This window comes from Amphiura filiformis, chromosome 3, assembly GCF_039555335.1.
Source record: "Amphiura filiformis chromosome 3, Afil_fr2py, whole genome shotgun sequence".
In the NCBI taxonomy this organism is placed as follows: Eukaryota; Metazoa; Echinodermata; class Ophiuroidea; order Amphilepidida; family Amphiuridae; genus Amphiura; species Amphiura filiformis.
In genome coordinates, this window is record NC_092630.1 from 14,297,259 (window position 1) to 14,325,209 (window position 27,951).

At 36.6% G+C, this 27,951-nt stretch overlaps 1 protein-coding gene across 1 annotated transcript; it reads right to left on the bottom strand.

Moving 5' to 3' along the window:
* Positions 1–1,352: 1,352 nt before the first annotated feature.
* On the bottom strand, positions 1,353–27,551 carry LOC140147073 (uncharacterized). The gene is made up of 24 exons (XM_072168844.1): positions 27,462–27,551; positions 26,803–27,140; positions 20,524–20,686; positions 19,477–19,728; positions 18,071–18,319; positions 17,198–17,440; positions 16,315–16,548; positions 15,306–15,539; positions 14,704–14,762; positions 14,495–14,591; positions 14,229–14,348; positions 13,597–13,784; positions 13,358–13,431; positions 12,431–12,539; positions 11,732–11,745; positions 10,331–10,442; positions 9,544–9,697; positions 9,268–9,346; positions 7,769–7,835; positions 7,357–7,442; positions 6,427–6,547; positions 5,866–5,907; positions 2,541–2,609; positions 1,353–1,448 (listed from the first exon to the last, which is right to left on the bottom strand). The coding sequence occupies exons 1-24, from the start codon at positions 27,535–27,537 to the stop codon at positions 1,383–1,385; spliced, it is 3,246 nt and encodes a 1,081-aa protein (XP_072024945.1). The 5' UTR covers positions 27,538–27,551; the 3' UTR covers positions 1,353–1,382.
* Positions 27,552–27,951: the final 400 nt, after the last annotated feature.

Here is a 27,951-nt window from a genome sequence, read left to right on the forward strand (position 1 = left end):
TTAATATAAAAAGCAAATAAGAGTATTAACCCTTGTACTACTGATGTACTTGTAACACAAACTATGTATGAAGAGGGGTTGTTGCAATTTTATATCATGTCATAAACCGTTTTAATTGTTTCCAATGTATAGCTATGGGTCTCCAGTTATCCAGGTAACCAGTGATACCACAATAAGTACACTCCCCACATAATGTCGTTATGACCGTATTATGGCACTATGTACAAAAGTATAGGCAAAATTGATTTTAAGCTAAAAATTCTACGAACAGGAAATTTTCACCGGATTTTCTAAATATGAAAGGAAATAATTATTTCAACATAACTACAGATAAAGAGTCGATTATGTCTTCTCTTGGAATAATTGTACAAGAGCGAAATAAAAATCTTGGCGTTTACTTTAAAAACATGCAGTGGGCCTCATCACCCCCTCTGTGGTAATTTTGATGGTCGATCCTACCCTCGGGTAAGGTGCTGGAGTAACAATTTAATCACCAGAATGAGCGCAAAAGATGGATCTACGATTAGTTAAAGTCGTTTGGGCGTAAACACGCGCGGTTTATTTTTATGACGGATAAAACACTTGATGTGGTGGTATAATCCCCTCCTTATGTAGTACAAGAATAAGTGAGACTCTACTCGCTTAAGTGTTCAGTCGCTCAAGTGTTCAGTCGCTCAAGTATTCAGTATAATTCCGACAAGGAAGCATTACTTTAACGGAGTTTTTGGAGATTCTGTGTAATTAATAAATGAGTCTTACGTGTTAAGAGAGGTTTTTTTGGTCAAAACCAATTTGAAGAAAATTTACTAGTTTTTCTTGCTGACAGTTTCGTCAGTGAGCCACTGACTTTATCAAAGCTTGGTGTTGTCGTGATGATCCAACAGCTGATAACTGGCGGGAAGTTATGTTGATGAATTTGTTTCAAAGTTTTACGTGAAATTGTTATTTCACAGGTCTTCAGTATGATTCCGACAAGGAAAAATTCCCGGAAAAACTAGCTTTTTTCCCTCCATATTGACAGAGCCCCTCTGAGTTTCGTTAAGTTCTGTTAACATTAGCATTCTTGTTGAATCAATCTAACTCTAACTATGTCACACTGCTATCTTTAACCTGTTCCCTTTAGCCTCACTGAACATTTTGCCTCAGTAGCCGGTTATTTAGATTCGATGTTTATCTTTTGCATTATTTATCAGTTGGCTATAAACATGTCAAATCCATTCCTGTATAATTTTAAGTTAACCTGGATGTATAATATAGTGAATGCATGATAACCAACGCTTTTGAGATGTAAAAGAAATTGGTAAAACATCATGGAATAGACTTAAAAATAAAAATGTTCAACAATGCATGTTCGTATGTTTCCTTTGTATAATTATCACCCATTAAGTGTCAATATCGGTGACTGCCAGAGTTTCAGTAGCGGCACTGCTTCCTGGCGACATTTGCATCTGAATAACATAATGAAACAGAATGTATGAAAATAGAATGAAGCCAAAATAATAAATCATTTAGAAGGATGGATGATAACGTTGGTTTATTTTGTGAGGACATGGGTACAGCTAAAGACAGAAAAAGTCAACCTTGATGTTGTCTTTGCCAACAACGTGATGAGTACCACGAGATGAGCAAAGCAGAACCCACATACTTAAATTGTGGCTTTCTTGGGGTGAAGGATGGGTGTGGGGTAGGGTAGGGTGTGTGGTGTTGTTTGTAAGTGTGTGTATGACTCACCCTTCATAGTTGTATTTGTTTTGTGAGGTTAACCAACCTGTTAAGGGGGTACTACACCCCTGGATAAATTTGTGTATATTTTTGCATTTTTCTTAAAACTAATAACACAATGGTAACAAAAGTTATGTATATTATTATAAGGAATCAATTGCTACACTTGAATTTCAGTGACCCAAGACAAGCGGTTCGTTTTTATGATAAGAAATAAGGTACCGCTAGGATGTACCTCATTTCCTATCATAATATACTGAACCGCTTGTCTTGAGTCACTGAAATTTCAGTGTAGTAATTGGATTCCTTGCTTGCCCCAATAATATACATAACTTTTGTTACCAGTGTGTTATTATTTTTTGAGAAAAATGCAAAAATAGTCACAAATATACCACAGGGGTGTAGTACCCCCTTAATGTTTTCTTTCCTTACAGCAGAGAAGGCTATAATGGACTCAGCAAAACCCATAATAGATGTCCTTGTCGGTACTTGTATTTGCGAGTGGGTGTGATGGGGTGTAGGGGTGTGCTTGTGGGTGATTTGCGGGAGGGGGTGTGTGTGCGTATGGGGGTAGGGGTCGGTGGTATGTACGCGTATGGAGGTACGTTTGTATGAAGTTGGGTGGATGAATGTACGCTATAGTTCAAGCCATTGAAAATCATTCACGGATAATTCTGTCAGTCATTTGTATTTATATATATGCCAACGTAATGTAGCTGAATGGCTATTACATATTCTTTACTGAGGAAATAGTGTTGATTTTTTAATTCCAATTTCTATGTACTTGGGTGTCATCTAATTGTGGGGCTGAGACTCACCTGGCCATCTTGACTCTTGATTCGACGACCAGCTCGTTTTTTCCATTCTCGTTTTATGATCTCCCGAACCTGCGCAAACACATCATCACATTAGTAAAAACATTTACTTCGACATCAAGAGAGCAAAACATCAATCAATCATATTATTGCAGCGCAGCTTACTTTAATTCTCAACAGAAGTCAGATAGGACTTTTAGTACGTAACACGGCTACATGCTTTTAACATCGCAAATTGTATCACCTAGTACATGGCGCTCTGTAGTGATTAAATTAGCATTTTGTCTTGCGACATTAGCGAAACGATATAATTATTTTCTCTTGCATCCCTACACGTCAAAAATAGAATTTATCCATTTTTTTCTATGCCCAATGCTTCCCAGGAATATTGTAATATCTCAATTTATTTTTCTTCTTATTGCCAGGAATAAAACAGTCAATTGTCATATTGCTCTATGGTGATCAGGCCAGGAGTTATAGTTAAGTAGGTCAAAATACTGAATATCTCATGCATGCACTTGAGTCAAATTTTCAAAATGAACCGATTCAATCTTATCTTATCTCAAATTACTCCTCTTTATATTTTATATCCATAACACAAAAAGCCAATGTAACACAGGAAGCTTGTCACAATGCTGTCAGAGGGTTGGTACTGTCTCGTCTAGATTACGCCAATTCGCTTTTACTAGGTGCACGTGCGAAAGATCTTATGCGTTTGCAGCGCCTCCAAAATAAAGCTGCGCCCCTGGTTTTTAGTTGTGGACGGGACCAGCCCTCTGCCAGCTTACTTGACGAGCTTCACTGGCTTCCAGTTAAACAAAGGGTTCATTTCAAACTACTTCTGTACATTTTCAAATGCATTAATGCTCAAGCTCCAGGTTACCTGACTGATCTAATTCATCTCGTGAATAGTAGTGTTGCGATTGGTCCCAGATCTCGGCTTCGTTCCTCATCTAATCTCACCCGCCTTTGGGTTCCTCGCTCTTTTAGAAAGGCTGGGGATGCTTCATTTGCCATAGATGCTCCCAAAATATGAAATGAGCTCCCTATTGAGATCAGAGAGGCGGAGTCGGTGTCTGGGTTCAAGCGCATGCTCAAAACTCATCTTTATCCAGATTAGTAATACTGCTTGTTTTGTATTTTTGATTCAATTGTTGGAATTGCTTTGTATATTTGCTTGAATTGATTTTGTATAATGTTTTCTTGTAAGGCGCTCTGTGTTTTGTGAAGCGCCATATAAATGTTTTATAATAATAATAATAATACTAATAATAATAATAATAATAATAATAATAATAATAATAATAATAATAATAATAATAATAATAATAATAATAATAACCGACTTAGTCCTGCTTGGATTTAGACCTACACGTACCACGTTCAACACGGCCCCCGGTTGGGGGAGGGGGCACTCCCTCCTCTAAGGAAAAAATTTTTAGGCGATTTTTACAATTTGTTTTCCAAAATTGCTCTACTACAAGGACGGGGTACCTCTTGGGTTTCCAATAGAGTAGCATTTGCCGTAAAATTTGACAGAATGTTGTTCATGTCTCAGCTTCCGACCCCTCCCCTTTGGCCTGGTCAGCCCCTGAATAAAACCCGTGGGTTTTGTCTAGTCAACCAAAGAAGGGCAGGGAAAATGGAGTAAAGAGAAGACGCAGAAGGAGAAAAGGGAAATAGACGAGGAAGAAAAGAGGCAAAAAGAAAAAGGGGAAAGAGAAGTGGAGGAGGAAATAAACTTGGAGTAAATTTATATAATCTCGCCCACCATGAGCATATTTTGAGGCTGGCTACCATAATAAACGCTGATCTGAAAAATTATATGCAGCATTTTTTAGCATTTTATACAAGGTTTACACAAATCTATTATGCGTTAAGATATTTTATTGTTAAAATACATCAATACTGATCGCTTGGTGGAAATGTGTGTACAATATCACGCATTTCGAAAAATGATCTAGCAACGATAACGTATACCAGATGAATCATATCATGAATATAAATTTATTATTGTGATATTAAATAGCTACACTCAAATTGAGTTTTAGTTTCAATTTTGTACATAATACGTATTTTTATGCACCTATATTTTGATCAAGGTTCTTCATTTTGGTTTACTGCCTTTTAAAATGATCATTTCAGATCTGAAAGTCACGATTATATCTAGGATAGAACTATCTAATTACTACGTTTTTCACTAAAGAATGAACCAAGCTCTAAAAGCGTTATCAGTAGGGTAACAATAGCAAAATTATATTTAATTTATAGCTACCTGATGAGCCGTAAGATGTGCCGTGAACTGGACTTAATATTTATATCAGCTTAATTTTTATGCTTGATTTTCATTAATGAAAGAACCAAACTCTAAAAGCTTTTTATCTGTAGTATAACAACAGTAAAATTTTCCTGCGTCGTAAGATGTTCTCTGAACTGGACTTTTTCTGATAATATATGGCAAAACACAAGTTTCATGTCCTTGCTTTTCACCAAAGAAGTATTCAAACGTAGCAATATTAAAATTTAGATTTGACCTTGTAGTTTTCTGTGTGTCTTGGAATGTGCTCTGAACTGGACTTAATTTCAGATAAGACAATGCAAAATCTATGGGCTCCATGAATTCTTTCAGGTTTTAGAAAGTTATCAAAATAACTAGAATATTTTTAGCCTCCTAAACCACAGTGTATTGTGTGATATTTATCCCTACTCCAAAGTTGGAATTGAACTTCAATGAAATAAATATGGCAAATGTTATGAAAAGATAAACTGAACTATATAGTAATAATTGATTCCAAGAGATATTATAATAATACTGTAATTAACGATTATTTTATGGTGCCCATATTAATTTGTTTATGCACATATATTTACTGAGTGGGCATTTTCGGGCAATGGGAAGGTGGGCATTTACCCACCCAGTATATCTGCTATTTACCACCCTGCTCCCCATTTCAAAAACTGGGATCCTCCATCTTTCTATCTCCGTTCCAATTTTCTCTATATTTTCTCCATTTTATCCCCTTTTTTGGACGCCGGTGTTAGCCTACTCTAAGGTAGCGCTTCCAAAACTATTTCTATATGCATCGGGCCTAATTAATGAAGTTTTCAAGAAAAGAGATGCTGAAGTGTTAAATGAGCTCCAAAGTGCGAAAAAGTTGACATTTTTACCGGAAAGTGGACGTAAGAAAGGCTATACTAAACGTCTACTGCATATTTTAAGCACGGATCTTTAATTGATACTGCACGGATGTTTAATCTCACTGCACAAACGTGTCAGGGGATACGTTCAATCAACCCCTGATGTATTATGAAATTATTTAAGACTTACCTCGGAATTAACAAAACATGTCACGGTAGCTAAGTAAAGTCCCTGTCAATAATAATAAAAAAAGTATTTCATGCGTAGTTTAAGAATTTGCGACATATCTACTCCTATCATTACAAAACAAAATTCCAATTTGAATACAGCATTTTCGTTAGCAAAAATGAAAATGTTGTTGTATTATAAATAATATCGAAATTAATAAATTCAGCTCGATAACTTGCTGTGGTTTATTAATGCTGAATTTATTACCAGAATTATAATCATTATTAAACGTTTTCAGTGTCAGAATTGCATGCGATTTTATCTCAGATGAACAGATTTTAACGGTAGAAAGTCTTAAAATTAAAACGGAATGTTCTTGGGCTTCTTGGGACACCATATGTCTAAAATTCCACGGGCCGTCATCAATTTGTACGGGCCCGTTTTTTTACACATATTTCCAAAAGGATTAATATTGAAGTGCAAAACAAGTTCATCTAACTGACCTACGAGCCCGTAGAGTGTTGTAATGACAGGCATTGGCATTGGACAATGGCGCGCAATTATTTCCAACACTGTTCATACCTGTAATGAGCTTAATATGTCAAATATGTAAAGTGTTGCGGTATGCAGATTAGCGAGGAATCCCAGCACCCAAGTAGTACCCAGCAGAGGGAGCAGTAATACCAAGCATCGGCAACCCGATCTGTGTAAAGTATAATCAGTACGGATATGTTTATCTCAATCATTCATTTAATTGTATATATAACAGAAAAAAATCAAACATTCGTGTAAAATTATCATAAAGAACGTAATAAGTTTGTCTATAAGGCTCGATCTTAAAAGATAAAATTAATAATAATGTTCATAATCCCATATTTACAGACAAAAGAAAAACATCAAACATTTTAAAGACATTATTAGATTGTTCGCAAATGTCACAAATAAAAAAAAAAAAAAAAAAGCATTTGTGTATGTTTCTTTAACTGTATCTGCCATATGATGCTCATATGAAATTATCTATTTATAAGGGACTGTACAATAATTATGAGCCCGCGGGGGTACAATTGCTTGCCCCTCTGTCGGCCTGCCAAAAATGCTTGCCTCCTCACTCGGCCTGCCAAAACAAAAAAATATTTGTCCACCCTTTACAAATACCAAATGTTTGGGTTCCCAATTTGCAAACTCTATACGTTTCTGTAGTGTTCTCCTGAGCCTTGTAAATCGTGTTAGTTAAAAGTTGCCCCGTAAATGTGCCGCTCGGCATGCCAAAAAATCTTAGCCTCCCCTCAATTTTACCCTCCCCTATGGCTCAAAATTATTGCACATCCCTAAGTCATGAAATATTTTTCGATTGTCGATTTACCAAATCCGGCAGTTTCAAGTACAACGAATCGAGTATAATTCAGTAATAATTCAGTTGTTCTTGATGTAGTTGATGTGTGGGGGGGTGGGGTGGGGGTGGTGGGGTATGTTGGCGTGTGTATAGGTATGGCTGTTTTGTTTCAAACTTACTTGACGAGTTTTGTCTTTTCTTTATCCATACTCGCTTTCGCTGATACTGTTCTATAGATGACGACAACCAATATAATTGTGTTTGCCTATAAATTGAAATCAATTTAAACCACTATGTTTATATGAAATTAAATTAGTTGAATTCCGAGGGCAAATATTGTTATTAAACTATTCAGTTATTCTTGGTCTTCCAAAATTATCCACTAATCATTGTTGTGTCTGATATACATGTAGTAAAATTGCTTTTTGAAAATTGCTTTGAAGAAAAGAATTAATGTTTCTCATTTTTATTTGTAATTTATCACAATGTTCTGACGTCCACAATTAAGACATTGACTTGACCTTGATCTAAAACTTGTATTATAAGGGACACATGTTTTTGCGCTACGTCGGTAACAATACGATAACTTACTAAAATTATGAGAATAACAGGTCCCAAGAATGCCCATACGTAACCACCTTTGATTGCCAACCAGCATCTGAAATTTAAAAAAAATTGATGTGACTGATAATGAGAACGATCACGATGTAGAAGATGAAGAAGATGAAGATGGAAATGAAGGTGAAGGTGATGATGAAGATGGAGATGGAGATGGAGATGTAGATGTAGATGGAGATGAAGATGAGGATGAAGATGAAAATGAAGATGAAGGTGAAGATGAAGATGAAAGTGAAGATGAAGATGAAGGTGAAAGTGAAAATGAATGTGAAGATGAAGATGAAGATGAAAGTGAAGATGAAGATGAAGATAGAGATGGAGATGAAGATGAGGATGAAGATGAAGATGAATATGAAGATGAAGGTGAAGATGAAGATGAAAGTGAAGATGGAGATAGAATTGGAGATAGAGATGGAAATGGAGATAGAGATGGAGTTGAAGATGAAGATGAAGATGAAGATGGAGATAGAATTGGAGATAGAGATGGAAATGGAGATAGAGATGGAGTTGAAGATGAAGATGAAGATGAAGATGGAGTTGATGATAAAGATGAAGATGAAGATGGAGATAGAAATGGAGATAGAAATGGAGATAGAGATGGAGTTGAAGATGAAGATGAAGATGAAGATGAAGATGAAGATGAAGATGAAGATGAAGATGGAGTTGATGATAAAGATGAAGATGGAGATAGAAATGGAGATAGAAATGGAGATAGAGATGGAGTTGAAGATGAAGAAGAAGATGAAGATGAAGATGTAGATGAAGATGAAGATGAAGATGGAGTTGATGATAAAGATGAAGATGAAGATGGAGATAGAAATGGAGATAGAAATGGAGATAGAGATGGAGTTGAAGATGAAGATGAAGATGAAGATGAAGTTGATGATAAAGATGAAGATGGAGATAGAAATGGAGATAGAAATGGAGATAGAGATGGAGTTGAAGATGAAGATGAAGATGGAGATGAAGATGAAGATGTAGATGAAGATGAAGATGGAGTTGATGATAAAGATGAAGATGAAGATGGAAGATGAAGATGGAGATAGAAATGGAGATAGAGATGGAGTTGAAGATGAAGATGAAGATGAAGATGAAGATGGAAATGAAGACGAAGGAGATGATGAAGATGAAGATGAAGACGAAGATGTAGATGAAGATGAAGATGAATATGAAGATGAAGTTGATGATAAAGATGAAGATGAAAATGGAAGATGAAGATGGAAATGGAGATAGAGATGGAGTTGAAGATGAAAATGAAGATGAAGATGAAGATGAAGACGAAGGAGATGATGAAGATGAAGATGATGTAGGAAGACAATGAAGGTGAAGAAAATGAAGAAGACGATGACGACGACGACGATGATGATATGATAATGATGTCGATGGTGATGATGACGAGGACGACGACGATGATGATTATGAAGATGATCTTTTGAAGACAACGAAAATGTTCACACATAATTTATTTTTACCTTTGCTGATCAAAATCAACCAAGTTCTTTTTACCTAGCCCAACTCCAGCAGTTATACCAGAAATAAGTACTGGTATTCCTATATTATATGAAAGAAAATAAAAATAACAGTAGGCTTATTGTGCCTACTAATCGGTTGGTGGGAATTTCTAATAAATATCGAAGAAAGATTTTGTTGGGCCACTTTGAAGTGAATTCCCATACACGCAATAGAAATGTTGTATGTGTTTTTTTTCACAACATGGAAAAATAATATTTAGTATGGTAGATATTTACCCCATCCAATAATCAGGTAGAGAAGTCTATAGTCTTTTTCAGTACCAAACACCAGTATAATCATACGATATAGATGTATGGCCTCGACGCACATCCAACAGAACACACTTATAAGAGTGTAGTGTAGAAGGACTGTCACAGCAAGGCAACCATTCTGAAAGAAAATATTAAATAAAAATTAATAATACTACTATTAACAGTAATAATATCAGATTAGAAATTCGAAATATTTTCTGTGATTCGTGCTTGATAATTGTGATGCGATCAAGCAAAATCAGTCGGAACTCGGAAGTATTAAATTCGTCAGTTTCTTATAGGATAGTAAAAAGCATTTACAAAGATGCATTTTGCAGGAAACCTCATTGAAATTGAATAACCAGTTCCAAAGATACGAGCAATTTTAAAAAGAGTTTCCAAAGCTACAGGAAACAAAAGGAAATATTGCCTGTTTGGCTATATCTCAAAATCAATATTTTCCGAGTTCCGACTGATATTGCTTGATCGCATCACAATTATTTTTATTTAAAAAAAAACAAACATATAAGGCATAATGTTGTGATTGCCGGAGGCTTACTTTAAAATGTGTTAGCGTTGTCGGGTGTATCCCTTCAGATGGTCGGGTTCGCGTATTTTTGACGGGAGGGGATGGGGTGCAGGGTATGGTGGTGGTGTGTGGAGGGGTGTGTTGGTTGATTGAAAGTGGGTTGTATGTGTTTGTTTCTCTGTCCGCCACACCTTTTCAGCTTATTTGTGTAAGCGTTTATGTCTGTTTGTCCAATAGGCTTACCGTATTTGACTCTGCAGGCTCACTGACCAAGAGTAAAATCAGGGCCAAAAGTAAGGAAAACATGAGATTGACATTGATCAATGTCCTATCCCTTTGTAAATTGGAATGTCTCCTGTATGAAGATAATTATTAATTATGTGTTAATGGACAAATAAATTAAGAACATTAAAGAGTGATGATGTTGATTATTTTGGCAACGTAAAATATTACTACGTTAATATTTATTTGGTAATTTAAGAATCACATAAAAAAACTACATTACAGTTACAGTACTATTATTACAAAAATAAAATAAATTCCAGGGTCAAAATTGCAGAACATGAAGTATAACAAAATCAAAAAATCAACACAAGTACCAAGGATAGCCCCAAAAGCCGTGGAAAACGCTTATTTCCATTGGGGTCCTTTACAAGCAAGAGAAAACATAGGGACAAACTGCCGAACAAAAACAAGAATAGATGCATGAAGGAAGCAGTTATGTGAGACCAGCTCAAACTATGAAAATCAAACGGACCCTTGATCAGCTAAAAATTATTTGACAGCCTGTTAGAACAATTTAAAATCATTAATGCTCTACCAATAAAATGTATCTCAAAAATGCAAATCATTTATTATTTTCTTTATTTTGCCCAAGTCTTAAAAATGTCGTCACAAATATCTTTGTCACCTTGATCAAAAATTGAAGTATCGTAAAATTGAGACACCATACACCCCCACCCACATACACCCCAACCCCACTGAAACACATGTTACAACAAATGTTGCAACATGGCGTTAACTAAATTCCCGCCCACACTCATGTTCTTCACTGTCAGACCTTCATTGTGTAATCTTTGTTTATTCTTTGCTCTTTTGTCCAGTTTATATCGCCTTAGTGCAAAACGAACCTTACACAAAGATTAATTTCTCGGAGTGTGGAAAAGCTAGTTACGCCATATTGTTAGATATTCTAAATACATGTATATATCTTTCTAAGAATACGTGGTGAAAAATGGAAGAAAAAGAAGCTATATGATTCAAATGGTGCTATTTTTAAGTCAGAAGGTCCAAAATCACTTGTCCACACTTGATTCAATGGAGTGTGTTTGTCTCATTTTTTCGAATCAAAATTAAAAGGGGACATATCTGACAGCGACAATGAACATTTTGTGAAAAAGACCTACATGTCTTATGAAAATGTTACAATATGGCTTTAAAGGACAACGTTAAAGAATTTAGGTTTTGTTCATCCCAATTGCACGGGAAAGAGTACGTCCTTTCGAATAATTATAAACCAACAATAATAATAATAGAGATTTATGCACTTACCACAAAACAAAAAGGCAAATTATACCAAGTGACAGAGCCAGAATCGAGATAATGTTTAAGATTATTGTTATTATTTTTACGGCCTTCGAATACTCTACTGGTGGATTCTGGAAAACAATAGAAAAAAGCGGGGAAAAATTACATCATTATAACAACAACATAACATCAAAGGAAACATTGTTTACTGTATAAAACCTTTCCAACAACTGGTCATTTTTCAACAATAAGTTAGGCACAACATCGTTTTTAGTCCTATAGCGCTATCGGTGCCCAAAAAGGTACCGATGGCACTTTTTATCGTACCCTGAACATCTGTACAGTGCATTCGTTTTTTATTTAAATGAAAAACAATAACACTATGCAACTGTTAATTATTATGCTTGATACAATTTATTATTTCTCCAGGGACTACAGGGAGTGATGTTAAGAGTCATCTGTACCTAACCGGGCACCGATAGTTCTATAGGACCAAATTAGATGTGGTGCCTTAAAACACTGTATTACAAACAGCGACAACGATATAAAAAGGAAAAGCGTGAACAACTAATTGCAACAACACAAATCAGCTGTCTGTTGCCAGTGGCGGCATCAGGACAAAAAAAGGGGGAGGTGAAGGCAAAATCAACCAATTTTGCGCAAAATTGCCACCAAAAGTGGAAATTTTCGGAATTGTGGGTTTTGACATTAAAGGTGTGGGCCAAACTGGGGGCAGCAGGAAAATATGGGAGGATGCCCTCTTTTCCCCTTGTCCCCTGTAGTTCCGCCACTGTCAATTGCAAATATTTGACCTACATCAGTAAATTTAAACAATGCAGCAAACGTGGTAAGATGATTGCATTCACAGATCAAATGAGTCTCATTACTCTCATCAGAAACACGACACCCGTCTTCGGACCAGAATCTACACAAATAATAAAAACACAATGGATTTTATTCATTATTTTCATCGTCTGTATGGAAATGTATTATAGATTGTATTAAAATGATTGTTATCCAATAGTTTCAGGTAATTATGTAAAAGAGTACCTCTGCAGAATATAACACAAGATTCACCTAATTTGTAGATTAATGTTATGACAGGTTTGATATAAAAGCAATATATTTTGGTAATTTCAGAATAAGCAGACTTTTCAATGAATATCACAACTGCACTTGCTGGCAGAGGAAAAACGGCACTTGTTTATATTTTGAAAGCAAATCAAGCGTAAACACGGAAGTGGGGGTTTAATTGGCTCATTAACAGGGCATGCGCATCAATCAGAGCAAAAGAATACCGCACTTTTCTGGAAACTTTTCTGTAAATGGGCAACAATCCTTTCAATAATAGACTATATCGACATTTTAATATACTCAGCTACTATACCAGATACCGGACGATTATGTAACAGTTTTCTCTTTCTTAAAAACATCGTAATAATTATAAGAATGTTTCCAGCACCGTCAACTGACCCTGTATGACGCCCTCTTTCGCTCATTTATCAAAATGAATCACCGTCAAATAATAATGGGTCTCTATAATCTGATCCCTGTTCGCTAAGTTATATGTAAGAGAATTCATGTGTTACATGAATTTAACAAAAAGAAGAATTGATAGTAGGCACTATGCCAAACTTATGACGTTTTATATACTTTTTTATGCTTGTGAGTGTGAGTGCCTGTCTTTGAAACGGTGCAATTGTGTCATTTTACGTTTTGAGTAATAAACAAAACAGTACTTACTCTTCGTTCCAGAATCCGCACAGTGGTGCAGGACTGAAACCCGACCACGTGTCACTGCAGAAATGGTCTACTCTCTGTGTATATAAGCAAAATTATGCTGATAACATGGCTAACCTTATTGTTTTTCTATAAATTAATATAATAATTTGCTATTATTGGTAAGACAAAACCCAGAAATGGCACCGTAGGGTTAATTGCCTTGATGGGATTTATACTAAACAGCGAATAAATAGTTCTACCTGGAGTTCCAATAGAATTCTGACCAGATAATCGTCGTTTTGATAAGATATTACATTGTCATCATCATCAAATAGAGTAGCAGACAGAACGGCACTCGCCAACACGTAGGTTTCGTCATCATTTTGTCCTCCAAATGATAAACTGGCGAAATCTTGGAGGAGTTTGGCGACACAAATTAAGACATGACCTTATAATGGAGAGACAAAATGGTTTTATTGGAAGTGTATTCAATAATTCTTTCTTGCCTTCTTGCCCTGCGAGCCATTATATATTAAAACTCCATAAGTTGGAAGTCCTTACTACAGGAGTTTCCGGCCTAAAACCTGCCGGGTTTACGGCCTTGATGATTTTTTAAGCCATTCAGGCTGGGGCCCATTATCAGCAAAAAACATCAAGGCCGTAATCCCAGCAGGGAGGCCGAAAATTCCCATAGTGAGGACTTGCAGCTAATAGAGTTCCAATATATAATGGCCCCGCAGGGCAAGAAAGCAAGGAGTAACCTTAAATCAACAGCCCCTTACCCATTTTGTACCCCATAATTTATAATTTAAACTTGAGCGCTATTGTTTTTTTTTCCAATTAGGTTGAAGCCATAATGTACGATTTCGCATCTAATATATATATGTTTTACCTGAGCTGCCATTTGTTTGCCACATTCCTGCAGGAACCGTTATCCCATAGGTAAACCCTTCACTATCTGTGAGATATTCTTCTACATCGTTGCCTGAACTCCACTGAAAAGTTTGGAATTCTGTGAAGACAAAACACGAAAAACACCATGAAAAGATTAAGAAAAATAATATGCCTACCATAAGAGCTTGAACAGTACTAGAGCTGTTTTAACTGGAGAATTGGTCTTATCAGCTGTAAGAGAACCACTAACCAAATCTCACTTACCATATATGTCTGTATGTTGTTGATCATTCTGATCAGGTAGCACTGATGTCATGTTGTCCCAACCTGTTAATAAATCACTGCTATTAACACTCGCCCTCTGAAAATAGTCAAAAACTAATGTTAAAACAATATTTGAACGACGCGTTTGCCGTAATTGAGCTGTTTTACAACCGGTATTATAACATTTTATAGTAAAATACTACACTTACATCATTAATATATGACGAAAGTAGCGTCCTGTATTGCCTGGCAAATTGTCCAAACGTTCCTAGTTAGTCAAACAAGAAGAAAGTGACCAGTGGCGTAGTCAGGGATGGGAATGGGGCGGGGGAATTAAAGGCAAAAATATGGGTTTGTACCGACACTAAAATCCTGGCTATGCCACTGAGAGTAACACGATGTGAATATAAAAAAGAAATCAATTAGAAATATATAAGAAATGCGTAAATGTAAATGTTGATGTAAACTCCCTTTCCTCAGTCCCATGCAGAGAATTTATTGATTCTACTGCCAAAGTAGTGATAAAAGCAATGACGCAACAGAACAGAATTGTATGTCGACGGATATAGAATGTCTCAAGATGCGAAGCTTATGCATTTTTGGCTTGTTTTTATTAAAATTATTTCCCAGTTTATGTTTAAAGATTAACTTGACACGTGCTTGTTTGGTCTGTCACGTGACAAACACTAATAAAAGGTCTCTTGATTCGGGCTTCAATTACTTTTCTCATTATTTTTTTAAAATTTATTCATTATATTAACACAATACAGTTAAAGAAAAAGCAACAAATTCATAACGGTCATAAACATACCATACACAATGACTGTGAACATGTAAGTTTGAATGTTGCCGTAAGGATCATTCGCCGTGTATGTGACAACGGTTTCTCCAATAAAGAAAACATCTCCTGGACTATAATCCGACATCACAGATACTGTACCGCAATTATCCGTAACGGTTGGGTCGGCCCATGGCACGTTAGCCGATCTTGTTTCCGTATCAACTTCAACTACGTCAGCTCCGTTTATTACTGGTTTCTCTAGATCTACAAGAGAAAGATGGCGTTCAAAATAAATCAAATGCCCGCTAGTATTTGTCAAGTATGCTGTGCAATGGAATAAACATTGCGAAACAAGAATATCAGATGTACCAAAATTGTATAAACTAACAGCATGATGTATGATAGAGAGTATGGTATTCCCCAAGGCTCAGTACTTAGGTTTTTATTATGTATACATCTCCCATAGATGGTGTCATCCGTAAGCATGGATTGAATTTCCATGTTTACGTCGACGACAAATTTACGTCGCATTATTAAAAGCCAAGAACTCATAGTACTCATCAAGCTGCTCATCGTAAACTTGAAACCTGCACTGAACTAAGCAAATATATTATCAATTTAAATATTAACAATGTTAACTATAAAGTGAGTACTTAAAAACAACAACAGTATACTGTGTGTTTGGGCGTGTGGGCAGGCGTTTGTGGGCCCGGAACTTGTATCTTTATGGGGACACTTATCCGTAAAGTACAATCCTTATGGGGACGTGTACAGCTTGTGGGGACAAAAGCCACGTTCCCACAAGCTAAATAATACTTTAAATGACCAATGGGTATACCGTGTGAAGCCCACATTCACAGGGTATGTCTTAGGGGGACCTGAGCCTTGTAGGGACATTTTGTACACATCGAGAGATTAAAGAATAAGTAACGTCCACACGAGGTTTACACACTTACACACTTGTGGGTAGTATGTAAGGAGTGTGCGGGGATGTGGTATGTTTGTACTTTCTTTATGTTAACCGGTTCTATATCCTTACCTTCAACTTCTACACCGAAGGAATACATGGCCGTATTTCCCGCTGGATCGACGGCAGTATACGTCACAATAGTCAATCCAATAGGTAGCTGCTCACCAGAATCGACGTCTACTGTAGTAGTAAATGTGCCTGAATTGTCTGACACTATCGGCTCATTCCAAACAGCTGTTCCAAATGGTTGGCGTAAATCGGTGTTATAAGAAAACACCATCTCTATTGTAGGACTCAAAACATCTGAAAGTGAATGCAGTAATAGTAAAAGTATAATTATACTTATTAACAAGTGTTGACATTGGTTATTGTGGCAAACCAAACAATATTACCACATATTTTCTATAAACCACGCATCCCTTGAAGGTTACTAGAATATGTGAACATAACGACGGGATACCTGCACATAACCCACCTGCTAAACGTTACAGAGAAATTACTTACGTTACATGCGCCTTTAAAAAACTGGTACCTTTCTTAAAACATTTCTGATTGGTCAATTACCCGATATATTCATCATGTTCATCTCAGTGATCAATTAAAACACAGCTTCTAGATAGTACTCAATCCTCTTCAGCCCTATTACCATTCTTACTATGCCGATGATTGGTTCACTACAACCTTCTTATAAACAAGAAGGCTGTATTCACGGGGTGCAAATCCTCTTGGCAGCTTTTTTTTGTTGTTGTCGCATTCGGCCCAAAAGGGCGAAGCAACAATACTGTAACATAACATAACATAACTTTTGGGCGCTGTTTCTTATGACAAGTTCGTAGCGCTTACAAAGTAAAAAAAATTGAAACATCTTAAGGAACACAAAGCAAAAGCCTTAAATAAATTATTTTATAGAGTACATACCTTAAATTTACATAATACAAGTCATAAAATGTACCTATAATAGTAATAGTAAAAGAAGACGTTGCCTCGTTTGCCGATCCATCTACCGCTCTATAGGTCACTACAGTAACACCAATTATGAATATATCACCAGATTGATAATCAGACGTCAATGATACTTCACCAGAGTTATCAGTAGCTGTAGGTTCGATCCATGTAATGACTGCTGTTGGCTGATTGGGATCGTTGTTTTGTGTCACATCATTTGGCATACCATTTAAAACAGGTAGTTCATTATCTATGGGTAAAGAGACAACGCATGTTAATTTTAGGTTATACACAAGAAATTTGAAGGGAACGTCTGTAAGTAGAGCGATGTTTAACAAAGTAAGCAAAACAAATACCAATGTTGCTTCTCAAATTACTAGATTTCGATATTCTAATTTGCCAGTCTTTCCGTTAACGTTCCTTATGAGTTGATTTATGCCCGCGCATCATCACAATTTTCATTGTTGTTTGCATGACAGTATGACAGCGCATCATATTTTGTTTAGGGCCCGTGGTTTTAAAACTCCCGCCACACATCACAATGAAGCTATGTAACGGTGTAGTGGTTGTATGTTGCACGCTCAAGCTTATCGATATACAAGTCCCTTGCCTTCGTTTATGTTAACTCATCTATAGTTGAGTTTGGACTCATGAATAGAAATGTGTTTTCACAATCAGGCAAAGCAAAGTATTTATATAATCATATCAAAATCCAAATAGTAATCTAAGATCAAAACCATTAAAAGATATACTAGCAATTCATGAAAATGGTTCTCATAAACAAACACTAGGTAGTTGTACTTTTGAATAACATTTCGCGGATTTTCGCCTAACTTGTTTTTATGGAATTTTGACATTTTTGTCGTGACGTAACTATTACCTGCGACAATGACGTTAAAAGAATACACGGCAGTATTCCCGGTGGAATCAGTAGCTGTATATGAAACCGCAGTTTGCCCCACAGCAAAGGTGTCACCAGAGTTATGGGATGATGTTACCAATGGAGGTACTCCTGAGTTATCCGAAACCATTGGTTCCGTCCAGCTCACTACTGCTGTTGCAGACCCTATGTCTGTATCCTGTTGTAATTCAGATGGAGGGATGACGTCGAAAACTGGATCAACATTATCTGTCGTGTAAAAAGAAGATAAATAATGTGTTTTAAATCCGACCGGTTTCGTTTAAATACGGATGGCCTGGGTTTGTCATATACATGTTGGGCGTAATCATAATGGGGGTAATTCAAGTTGCAGAACAATTCCTAATATTAGAAGGCAAGTAATTAAGTGTGATAAACAATGTTCCATCTATAAATCGATCAGGTTTGGGTTGATTATGAGTCGGCTGTTTCGGAGGATTCTATATAATTCCATCCCGGTTTTGGTATAATGAAGTGGCCTTCATTATTGGCTAAAACACAATTGAATTATTCTCTGCCTTGTCTTCCTAATCAATTTCTCCATTGTGGGTTACTATTTCAATATTTTTTTATAAATATGAAAAACATTTTAGTCGAGGTGGGCGACCTTTCTTATGAAAATATGAAATACACTTCATTTTTTTTCTGTACCTGATTTGGGATGTGTATATTAAAGGATATTAACATAAATAATTTAGTTCGTTTCATTTGATTAATTCCCCTTATTTTGTACACAACCAACATCCTGGCGTATAGCAATGCGCTTGAAAGGTTAATACTATGGTGATAGTACATGCCATCAAGGACAATTAAGTACCAGGGCGCTAATCTGTTACTAAAAATCTTTACCAGGACAATTGCGCGCGAAGCGCTGTCAATTTTAATGATGTGTCAATCAAAATGTGTCAAAACTGGGACAATTTTGGCTCCAAAACTAGTTAGTAGATGCATATAACTTTATAACTTTTGCTAAATCTTGTTTCAAAAAAGCTAAATGGCCATGCCCCCTGTCAGTACTCCTCGGATAAAAACCCTTCACATAACCACCCTCATACACCCCTTCTCACCCCACACACATTGCGCAATTGGAAGAAGGGTCAGATCCGAGGTTTCAAAAAAATTTCAAGCTAAATGGCCATGCCCCCTGTCGGTACGCCTCGGATAAAAACCCTTCACATAACCACCCTCATACACCCCTTCTCACCCCACACATATTGCTCAATTGGAAGAAGGGTCAGATCCGAGGTTAGATTAAAAATAGTTTGCGCAACTTCTGTCGTCTGAACTAACCCTGCCAACAGTTGAAAACGTAGTGCGTATACATGTACATTTCCGTATTTCGTGATTATTTGTGAAAACTCACTTACCATTAACGGTAATAGTAAACGCAAATGGAGCTATGTTCCCGTTGCAATCACTTGCTGTGTAATCCACAATAGTGTCACCGATGGGAAAGTTATCGCCAGGTTGATGAGTTGAGGTAACAGTTAACACTGTGGGTCCGAAATTGTCGGTAATAACAGGCGATGTCCAAGTAACTGATGCAGTAGCCAGGCCTACATCAGTAAGCTGTGTTATATCGGCAGGTGTTGTGACGAGCGTAGGTGCTTCAGTATCACCTATGCAATTACAAAAATATGAATTTTACGAATTTTTATGAATATTCTGTATAGAATAGTAAACTCAGTGACATTAAGATCACATTCCTTAAACGCATAGTTGCAAGTTGAGATGAACGAATTTTATTCCTAGTTTAAGACGAAAATAGACTACACGTGGTGGTCTGATGGTGTAAATTCTTTTGTTATGATCTCAAATCCTTGAATATATTCCGTTATTTTTGGTATTTGTGAAAAACCTTTGTAAATCTTGCTGGTGAATATATGTGTTGAAAGAATATTATAAGCTTCAGTCGGAGTATTGAAAATCCAGCCTGCGCATTGAAAACAAAAACTGACAAAAATCGAATTTTCTTGAGGTGGTAACGTTAAAGAAGGTAATCGCAGATCGTAAACATGAGTCTATCTCGAACAAAATCGCCTTGCGTGGCTGTTGAAGAACTAGTGGTACTACTGTCATGGCAATTTATGACACGAAGATGTAGGGATGATGACGCTGTGTGTCTGCAAGCAGGTCCAGCATCGAGGAAACGTCATTACTTCTAACTTGAAAGTTAACGATGGAATCCGTCATGAATGGTATAAATGGATGATGTCAGTTGTAGGTTGAATAACCACTTATTAAAGCTGGGCAATGCTTGAATAAAAGCGAGTGACCATTTGTTTGCATGCCATCTGAAAAGGGTGCTTAAAAATTACTGAAAAATACCAAACTGTATAGCTAAAAATATGCAAATTTCAGAGTTACATGCAGAAATGACATGTTACGTTTTGTTATGTTATGTGTTCACCTACCTCGGCATCCCAATAACTCAATGCGACAACTAACCCACGCAGTAGCAAATGCCTGCGCGTAAATGAGCCACTCCACAGGTCGTATTCGTATGAAGCGAGTCACAATCGGAGCATCAAATATACTCGTGATTTTGGTGGTTCCGTCAGTTGGTCCAGGAAAAATCTTTTTTTGGAAAAGACAAAAACGCAAAATATTTGCTCATAGTATTAAAGAATGACATATTTGTGGTATCAGTACTAGAACAATTGGCCCGGAGAGTTGCTTTAATTGGCCTAATTAATACAATGCAAGTAATACGTTTACGTAGGTTGTCAATAAATTAATTGGAAATCATGAAACATATCCCAAAGGGGTATTTTTGCAGGTATCAAGCATAATAAAGCACACTACAGTCGTCGAGGTACACTTCGTAATCGTTCACCTGACTGTAGATGCTTCATTTAAATAAATTGAGTGCACTTGTTGATCAATTACACTTCAGAATGTATTTTGCTGCCGGGTTTAATATATGTATGTATGCGACCTGATACCACGAAATGAGCTTAAAGTCACAAGTTGGTAGTTTCGAAACGCCCTAGCTACTGCATTGATGTTCTTTGTTTCACACGCACCTGTTCAAGCCAGAAGTATGTATGTATGTCCTTTGTGAATAGAGGAACAATTCACGAAGGACATACTACTGGCTTGTTCAGGTGCGCGGCAAACAAAGAACATCAACGCAATCAGTCAGGGTGTCCCGAAACTACCAACTTGCGACTTTATACTCATTTTGTTATAGCAGGTTACATATCTTACTGAATAGTGATAATCGTCACGTCTCTACGTATAATTATTGTCCTATAAATTTTTTTTTTAATTTTATGAATTTCCGTTGTGTTTTGAGAAGGAGATTGGCATAGAAAGTTAAGCAAGCAAACCATAAAGAAGCAAACAGAAAGAAAGAACGAACGAAGGGAGAGTGGAGGAGGGATGAAGAGAGGGGGAGAGGAGGGGAGGGAGAGGAGGGGGAGGGGAGGGGAAATGGAGTGTGCCAGGGGAGTGTTGAGGGATATAGAAATAAAGAGAAGGAACTAATAAAGAGACAGAATAAACTGATTTGATAAATTATCAGTTTCATTTTGTAGCGATCAATTGTTCCCCATTTGGTTTATTTGTTCATTTATAGGATGCATAACCCAATTACCTACTTAACTATGTGTGGTGACTTTGGTGTCAATTAAGATAGACCCGATACAGTTCGATACGGTATGAATAAAAGCACCTAAAGCCGCCTAATTGTACAACTATGATAGATGTCGATCGCAAATATGATTGGCAACATTTTCCAATATGTTAGCGCGCAAAACTGGAAACAATAGCTGAATACAAACAATTCAGTCCGTTGGCGTAGCCACTCAATAAACATGAGTCCAGTTAATTAGTTTCATGCTTTCCAGTTAATTTACATTTTATCGAAATTTATTTTAAGAATAAAGCTTCTAAATAAGTTGCTATTTTGATGTAGAAAACCGTCGCTTTCCTTCTAGCCTTTTGGAATTCCACTAGTATACTGATATTAATGACCCACTTTGTCACATTAGAAACGCTTCAATGATCATTCCAAATATGAATAAAAACCGTAATAAGAAAAATAAAAGCCATTATTGTAACGTCGTAAAATAACACAATTCTTAGATTCGAGTCTCGCCCGAGATCACTTTTACATTTTACTTTCAAATCTTTAATAGGGGGGTATTTCATTCTTCATATTCACAGTTGATTTTAGAGTGTCAAACTTATTAAATCATGTTTTTAATTAAAGAAAATAAACGTCTCCCATTGAGAAAGTTGTATTTTGTTGTATTCAGTGCCACAAAACCACGTCTCCATTAAGTGGTCGGTCACCCACATTTACACAGTATACAATAAGCCAAAAAATTAAGATACCAGTTATGTTCACCTCCTATATATCCTAACCAAAGACAAATATGTCATAATTGGAACCAGCAGCCAATAGCCGCATCTTTTAGCTGGAATTTAAGACCTCATTCGTTGAAATTGTTCAAGAAATAAAGTCACGGCGATCCCAAAACCCAAGGAAGATTTCAATTTAAAAGTTGCAGTTTGCTGCATTAAATGCCCTATTGATTTGTACACAAAGTGTCCGTGAACAAGAGAACTAGCGCTGCGCTTCCATTGATTAACACGTTAAAACTAGCGTCGTGCTTTCATTGATTAGAACACAAAAGTTCAACTTTTGATTTCGTTTCTTCATTAGGTTTTAGATCACCGTTTCTTTAATTCTCAACCAATTTCCACAAATAAGGTCTTAAATCAGAGCTAAAGAGTACAGGTATTGATTGCTTGTTTTATTTTTGACATATTTGTCTTTATTTAGGATATACAGGGGTGAACATAACTGGTACCTTAATTCTTTGGCTCACTGTATTTTGTGGGGCCTGAGAGCACATCAGACGTATAAATTGGATTGTGAATACGAAGAATGTCCTTCTGATATCAAGTAACTTTGATTTGTTGAAATATAAAACACATTTTATGGCAAATTATTAAAAATTTAACAGTCCTCGAAGTAAAATTTATAAATCTACTGATATGTACTTAAAGTGTATGTAGGTATGTAGCTTGGAGGAAAAGCCGACGATCATTTGAAAAAAACGTTTCGTATTAAAGAATATACATTTTTCCCAAAAAGACCTCTATCTTCAATAAAAAGGTTAAAATTTTCAAATGATCGTCGGCTTTTCCCCTTGATGATTGTAATAGCGTGATATCTCTTTCTTAATAATCGCAGAGTCAATGATTATTAACAATGCAGGGTCAATGAACAATAATTAAAACAAAAGTCATCAACCAGTTAATGATCAATTTTAATTAACTTGATTAACAATTGACAATCTCTTTCGTTTATTGATGAATGGCCTCTCCACTTATTTACTTCCCGTACCCGCCGCTCAAACCATCTCTCTTCATGATCTAATATGATAAGATCCTTTTGGAGTACAGATGGTTTTTTTGCAAGCTTTGAGGGATTGATTTTTTCTCCTATTATGTTTCTGTACAGTCCTTGTCCCCACACTTAAGGTTAGCAACTATTGTAAACTGTTGCGATTTGGTTGTTCACAGCATCTTGCGAATGGTAGTGAGTTTGGACAAAAGTTGCATTGATCATTTCATAGCGAGTGTGTAGAAGAATTAAAATATCACAGATATATTTTTGTAGGTACTGTGGTTCTTGAGTTATGATGTAAAGAGGGCTGAAGCGAAACAACAACGTACATAACTCATTAACAAAAATAAATCAAGCAAGTTTTCGAAGTATATAATTTGTAGTATGAACTTTTGCAAAACATCAAAGTGTTATGTTTCAATAATATATTGATTAAGATAATGAAAATCGATTTTTTGGCTGCTTCGACCAACAATACATTGTGTACCCTTAAAGCCGTAAATACAGTTTGACTAATAGTTTCGGGGGATAGATGAATCTTGTCTCTATATTATTATTAGTCCCCGCGAATTTTAGTTAACCGGTTTGAATGCGGTCGGAACTGCCGATGAATTCGTCAGTATGCCTCGACTTTCCTGTCTCATACAGGAGTACCGTAACTCACGGGCAACTTGATCAGTGTCTGTCCAAAATATTTTAGCCCATTTTGAAACTAAGTGTTTTACAAAATTGTAAGTTTATTTTGATTATTCTGAGACTGCAATTCAAATTGTGCTACACCAGGAGAAATTGCACCATAACTTTCGAAATGGGATGTAAAAAATTAACTCAAACACTGAAATTGCACCTGACCATTACACCTGACCAGTACATTAAAACAAATATAAAATATCAGTACAGCAAAAGACAGTGACCGCAAAAGACAGTGACCGCGAAAGACGGGTGACCACTAATACTTATAAATACGTTTTTACAAATATTCACGTGACCACCTCCGCGCTGCCATAACAGCTTGTACACAGTAAGTCTCGAAGTGACCTTCTTCATAGCGGGTGGTCTTCCTATACATTTGAATTGAAAGGTGGAACAATTCCGTCGTTGAATATTTTTTTCGTCGTCAAATACTTAAATGTTGTTTTTGATTTTCGGAATCTCCCCATGTGTAATAATTTTGCCATTCAATTAATACTTAAATTTGTTTATTTTAATACAGAGTTCCTATCCTTTTCTGTATAGTGGTCAATACATGAGGCTTTGGTCACGCTTGCTGGTCTTAAGGTCGTGCCCATGGGTCACGTGCGTATTTATAGATACGTATTTATAAATATAGTCGGAGCATACTGTTCAAGCGTAGATGGTTTTGACTCTTTCGGAGACACCTGCACAATAGAAGATGGATATCAGAATTTTAAGGTTTTAGTGTCTTTATTGCATTGTTGGAACGTAATTAGTATCTGTTTTTAGATTTTTGGCGTGCCCAAAGGCCCAGACCGCACTTCCTTAGAGCTCCTTTGGTACGATATTTCTCAGGAATGAAAGAACTTGCTTTAGCATGTTTAGTCGCCGATGATATTCAGGATGCATATAAGTTTGTAGACGATTTGGGTGGGACCTAAACTGTAGATATCAGTGCAGGTCGGCTTCCGGTAAATTACTGGTGGGAGCTTACGCCCGTTTTTTATCTGGACAAGTCAGTCAAGGAATGCGAGTTTGTTGTTCGTGCACTTCTCTTGTGTGAATTTGATATTCTCGCTAATACCGTTGGTATATGCGAAGACATTACCCTGTTCGTTACTGTTAATAATAAAAAAGTTTTATCTACGTAGCGTAGACATAGTCGTGGCGGTACACCTGGGCATGTCTCTTGCGCAAGTTGTTCAACCCATTCTATTACCTGGTTGGCTATAATAGCAGAAATGCCCGGCAGAAATGGGATCTCCCATAGAATACCCATATAATTTTCTTTAAAACTGTTGGAGAAATAGTTTGCATTCTCCCTCAATAATATAATCGATACTCCACTCTGCCCTATTTCTGTTTTTGTCTCAATCTAAGCACTTTATTGTGATCTTAATCGCATCCGTAGAGGGGATGCATGTAAACAATGCTGTGATATTATGAGGTTAAATATCTTTAATTTTATCCACGAAGTTCTGCGTGTTGGTAATGATGGCGATATTAGGTAAGTCAAACATTTTAGTCAAATATCTGGCGGGATTATATGTCACAGAACCAATAGAATTGAATGTAGGCCGGGGGGATTGGTTCTGTAAATTTGGGCAAACCATAGCAGGCTAACCATTTGGCACGGTAATTATGGTCAGTAATTATTTCTTCTTCAATATGTAATTTTGTTTATTTGTTTACAACATAAAGCTATGTCATGAGAAATAAAGAGAAAGGGGAATACCAAGAGTTTGTGTGTTATGACATGTTTTAGGGAAAACCCATTTGTTTACAGTAAACAAACTCAATTAGAATTATTTAATAATCTTGGGAAAATCCCCACTGTTCTAGAACATTCTCTATGATGCATCATTAGGAAAATCCCTTAGATTATAAAGTGGATATATGACATCATGGGGAATACCAACAGGAAGTGTTTTAATGTGACAGAATGTGTAATAGATCATGGGTTTTTAGGAGTATAAAAAGGGGGGAAGTTTTAGTTTGCTCTTTGCAGAATATGAAGAGAGATTGTAGACCCTCTACATATGTGTGTTGGTCGTCATTGCTGGAATCTGTCAATAAAGTGGAGCAGTGCAGAAAGAAGCCTGTTTCCTGGAGGAGTTAAGAGTTTGGAGAACTGCGCAAGGAGTTAAGTGCTCGGAGAATGGAGAACTGCGAATTTTAACACTTAAAAGTGTTTGGAGAGAGCAGCACCAATTCTGTGCGAGATTTTATATGCAAGGCTATATATGTGCGATTTGCATGATGAAAGAGAAAATGGGGACGGCAATGGAAAAAAGAATGGGCAAGGAGCCCATTTTCCACTAAAATTCACCCCGATCATAGGCACACTACGCACGGACATTGTCACAATAGAGCCCTTTCACCCAGATCATGGGCATGTGTGTAAAATGCGATAATGCTGGGTCAAAATAATGCAAGCGAGAATTTTTTTCATCAGTGGCCCAAATTTTTTTATTTTGCCCCCCACCCATCCAGAAGACTGGTTACGTCCCAGACGTGACCAGTCTCCGATTGCGATCAATACCGGGGCATCTTTGCAGTGTCAGATGAAATCCAATGACTCTTATTGGAAGAAAATTTAGCAAAGATTCTAAAGGTCAGTCCTGTACTTACCTTATCAAACATGATTAAAACTTACCACTGGTGTGACTCCATCTGCCTCTGTCACCCACAGCCACTGATCAGCTGCATCTATCCTGTAGTCCACACTATACTTATTGATATACTCAGGCCACTGTCCATCGTTACGTCCTTGCATGATTACACCCGCTACTATTGTACAGTCAAGTAGATCTACCTGAAGCCAGTCTGTTTCATCACAATCTGGACAGAACCAAGCTGTGTCTCCGTCTAAACGTCCGTAAGGTGCCATGTAGGTCACCCAGGGAAATGAATCGGAAGCGGTCATTTGACTGTCTAGAATTATGCTGTTATCGGCAACACCTAAAGCAGTTGGGCTTGGACAATCTTGGGCTCCTGCATAAAGAAAGAAAGAGGGGAATGAATGAAGGGAATGGAAGAAATGAAGGAAGGAGGAAAGAAAGAAAAAAAGAAAGACAGACAGACAGAAAAAAAGAAAGACAATGGGAACGGTAGAACGAGAGAAACAAAGAATGAAAGAAAGAAAAGCTAATATGGCTTTAAAGAGTATTTAAAAGTGCAATACCATTCATAATATCGTTTCAGAAATGTTCAGGCTAGGACACTGCAAAAATGTACATCAGGAATCTCGTTAATTTTTACGATACTATACACAGCACAAGTTCTTATAAAAATACAAAATTCTGCGATACTTACCACTCACGTGTAAAAAAGACGCCAACACGACTGATGTAATTACTTGTTGAAAACATTTTCTGTGCCAATCCTTCATTTTATCGTTAACATTTATCTGATTTGATGATCCGATTATAAGTTGAATTTTACTTTTGTGGTGAATTACTTTTAATATCCCCTATTTCAGTATTCTCCAAGATGATATGTAAACTAGTAATTTCGTAAATGTCTAGTATACGCGTAACGCGTCATGTTTCTGTTGAAGCTGCTCCTCGAATAACATCAGATTTTTAGCACGGAATATATAAACATTATAAAGAAATAATGCGATCGATCTTAATACCTGTTTATTAAAAAATAACCGCTACCTCCCTATATTATGAGAATAAATTCTCTCGTTTGCGCTTGCTGTGAAATAATTGAACGTGACGTTGCTCATTTCAAACTCATCAGTAACCATGGTAATGTAATTAAAACAAAGGAAACATATACACAGGTGGGTTTGTGTATT

What these genes read in the sequence shown, in the direction of transcription:
- LOC140147073 (XM_072168844.1), bottom strand. Translation starts at nt 27,537, where the DNA reads ATGAAGGATTGGCACAGAAAATGTTTTCAACAAGTAATTACATCAGTC. An exon ending in GTTCACAGTCATTGTGTATG is followed by an intron (nt 14,763 to 15,305) that starts GTATGTTTATGA and finishes TTGACTAACTAG; the next exon opens with GAACGTTTGGACAATTTGCC. An exon ending in GAAAAGACAAAACTCGTCAA is followed by an intron (nt 6,548 to 7,356) that starts GTAAGTTTGAAA and finishes TACTTTACACAG; the next exon opens with ATCGGGTTGCCGATGCTTGG.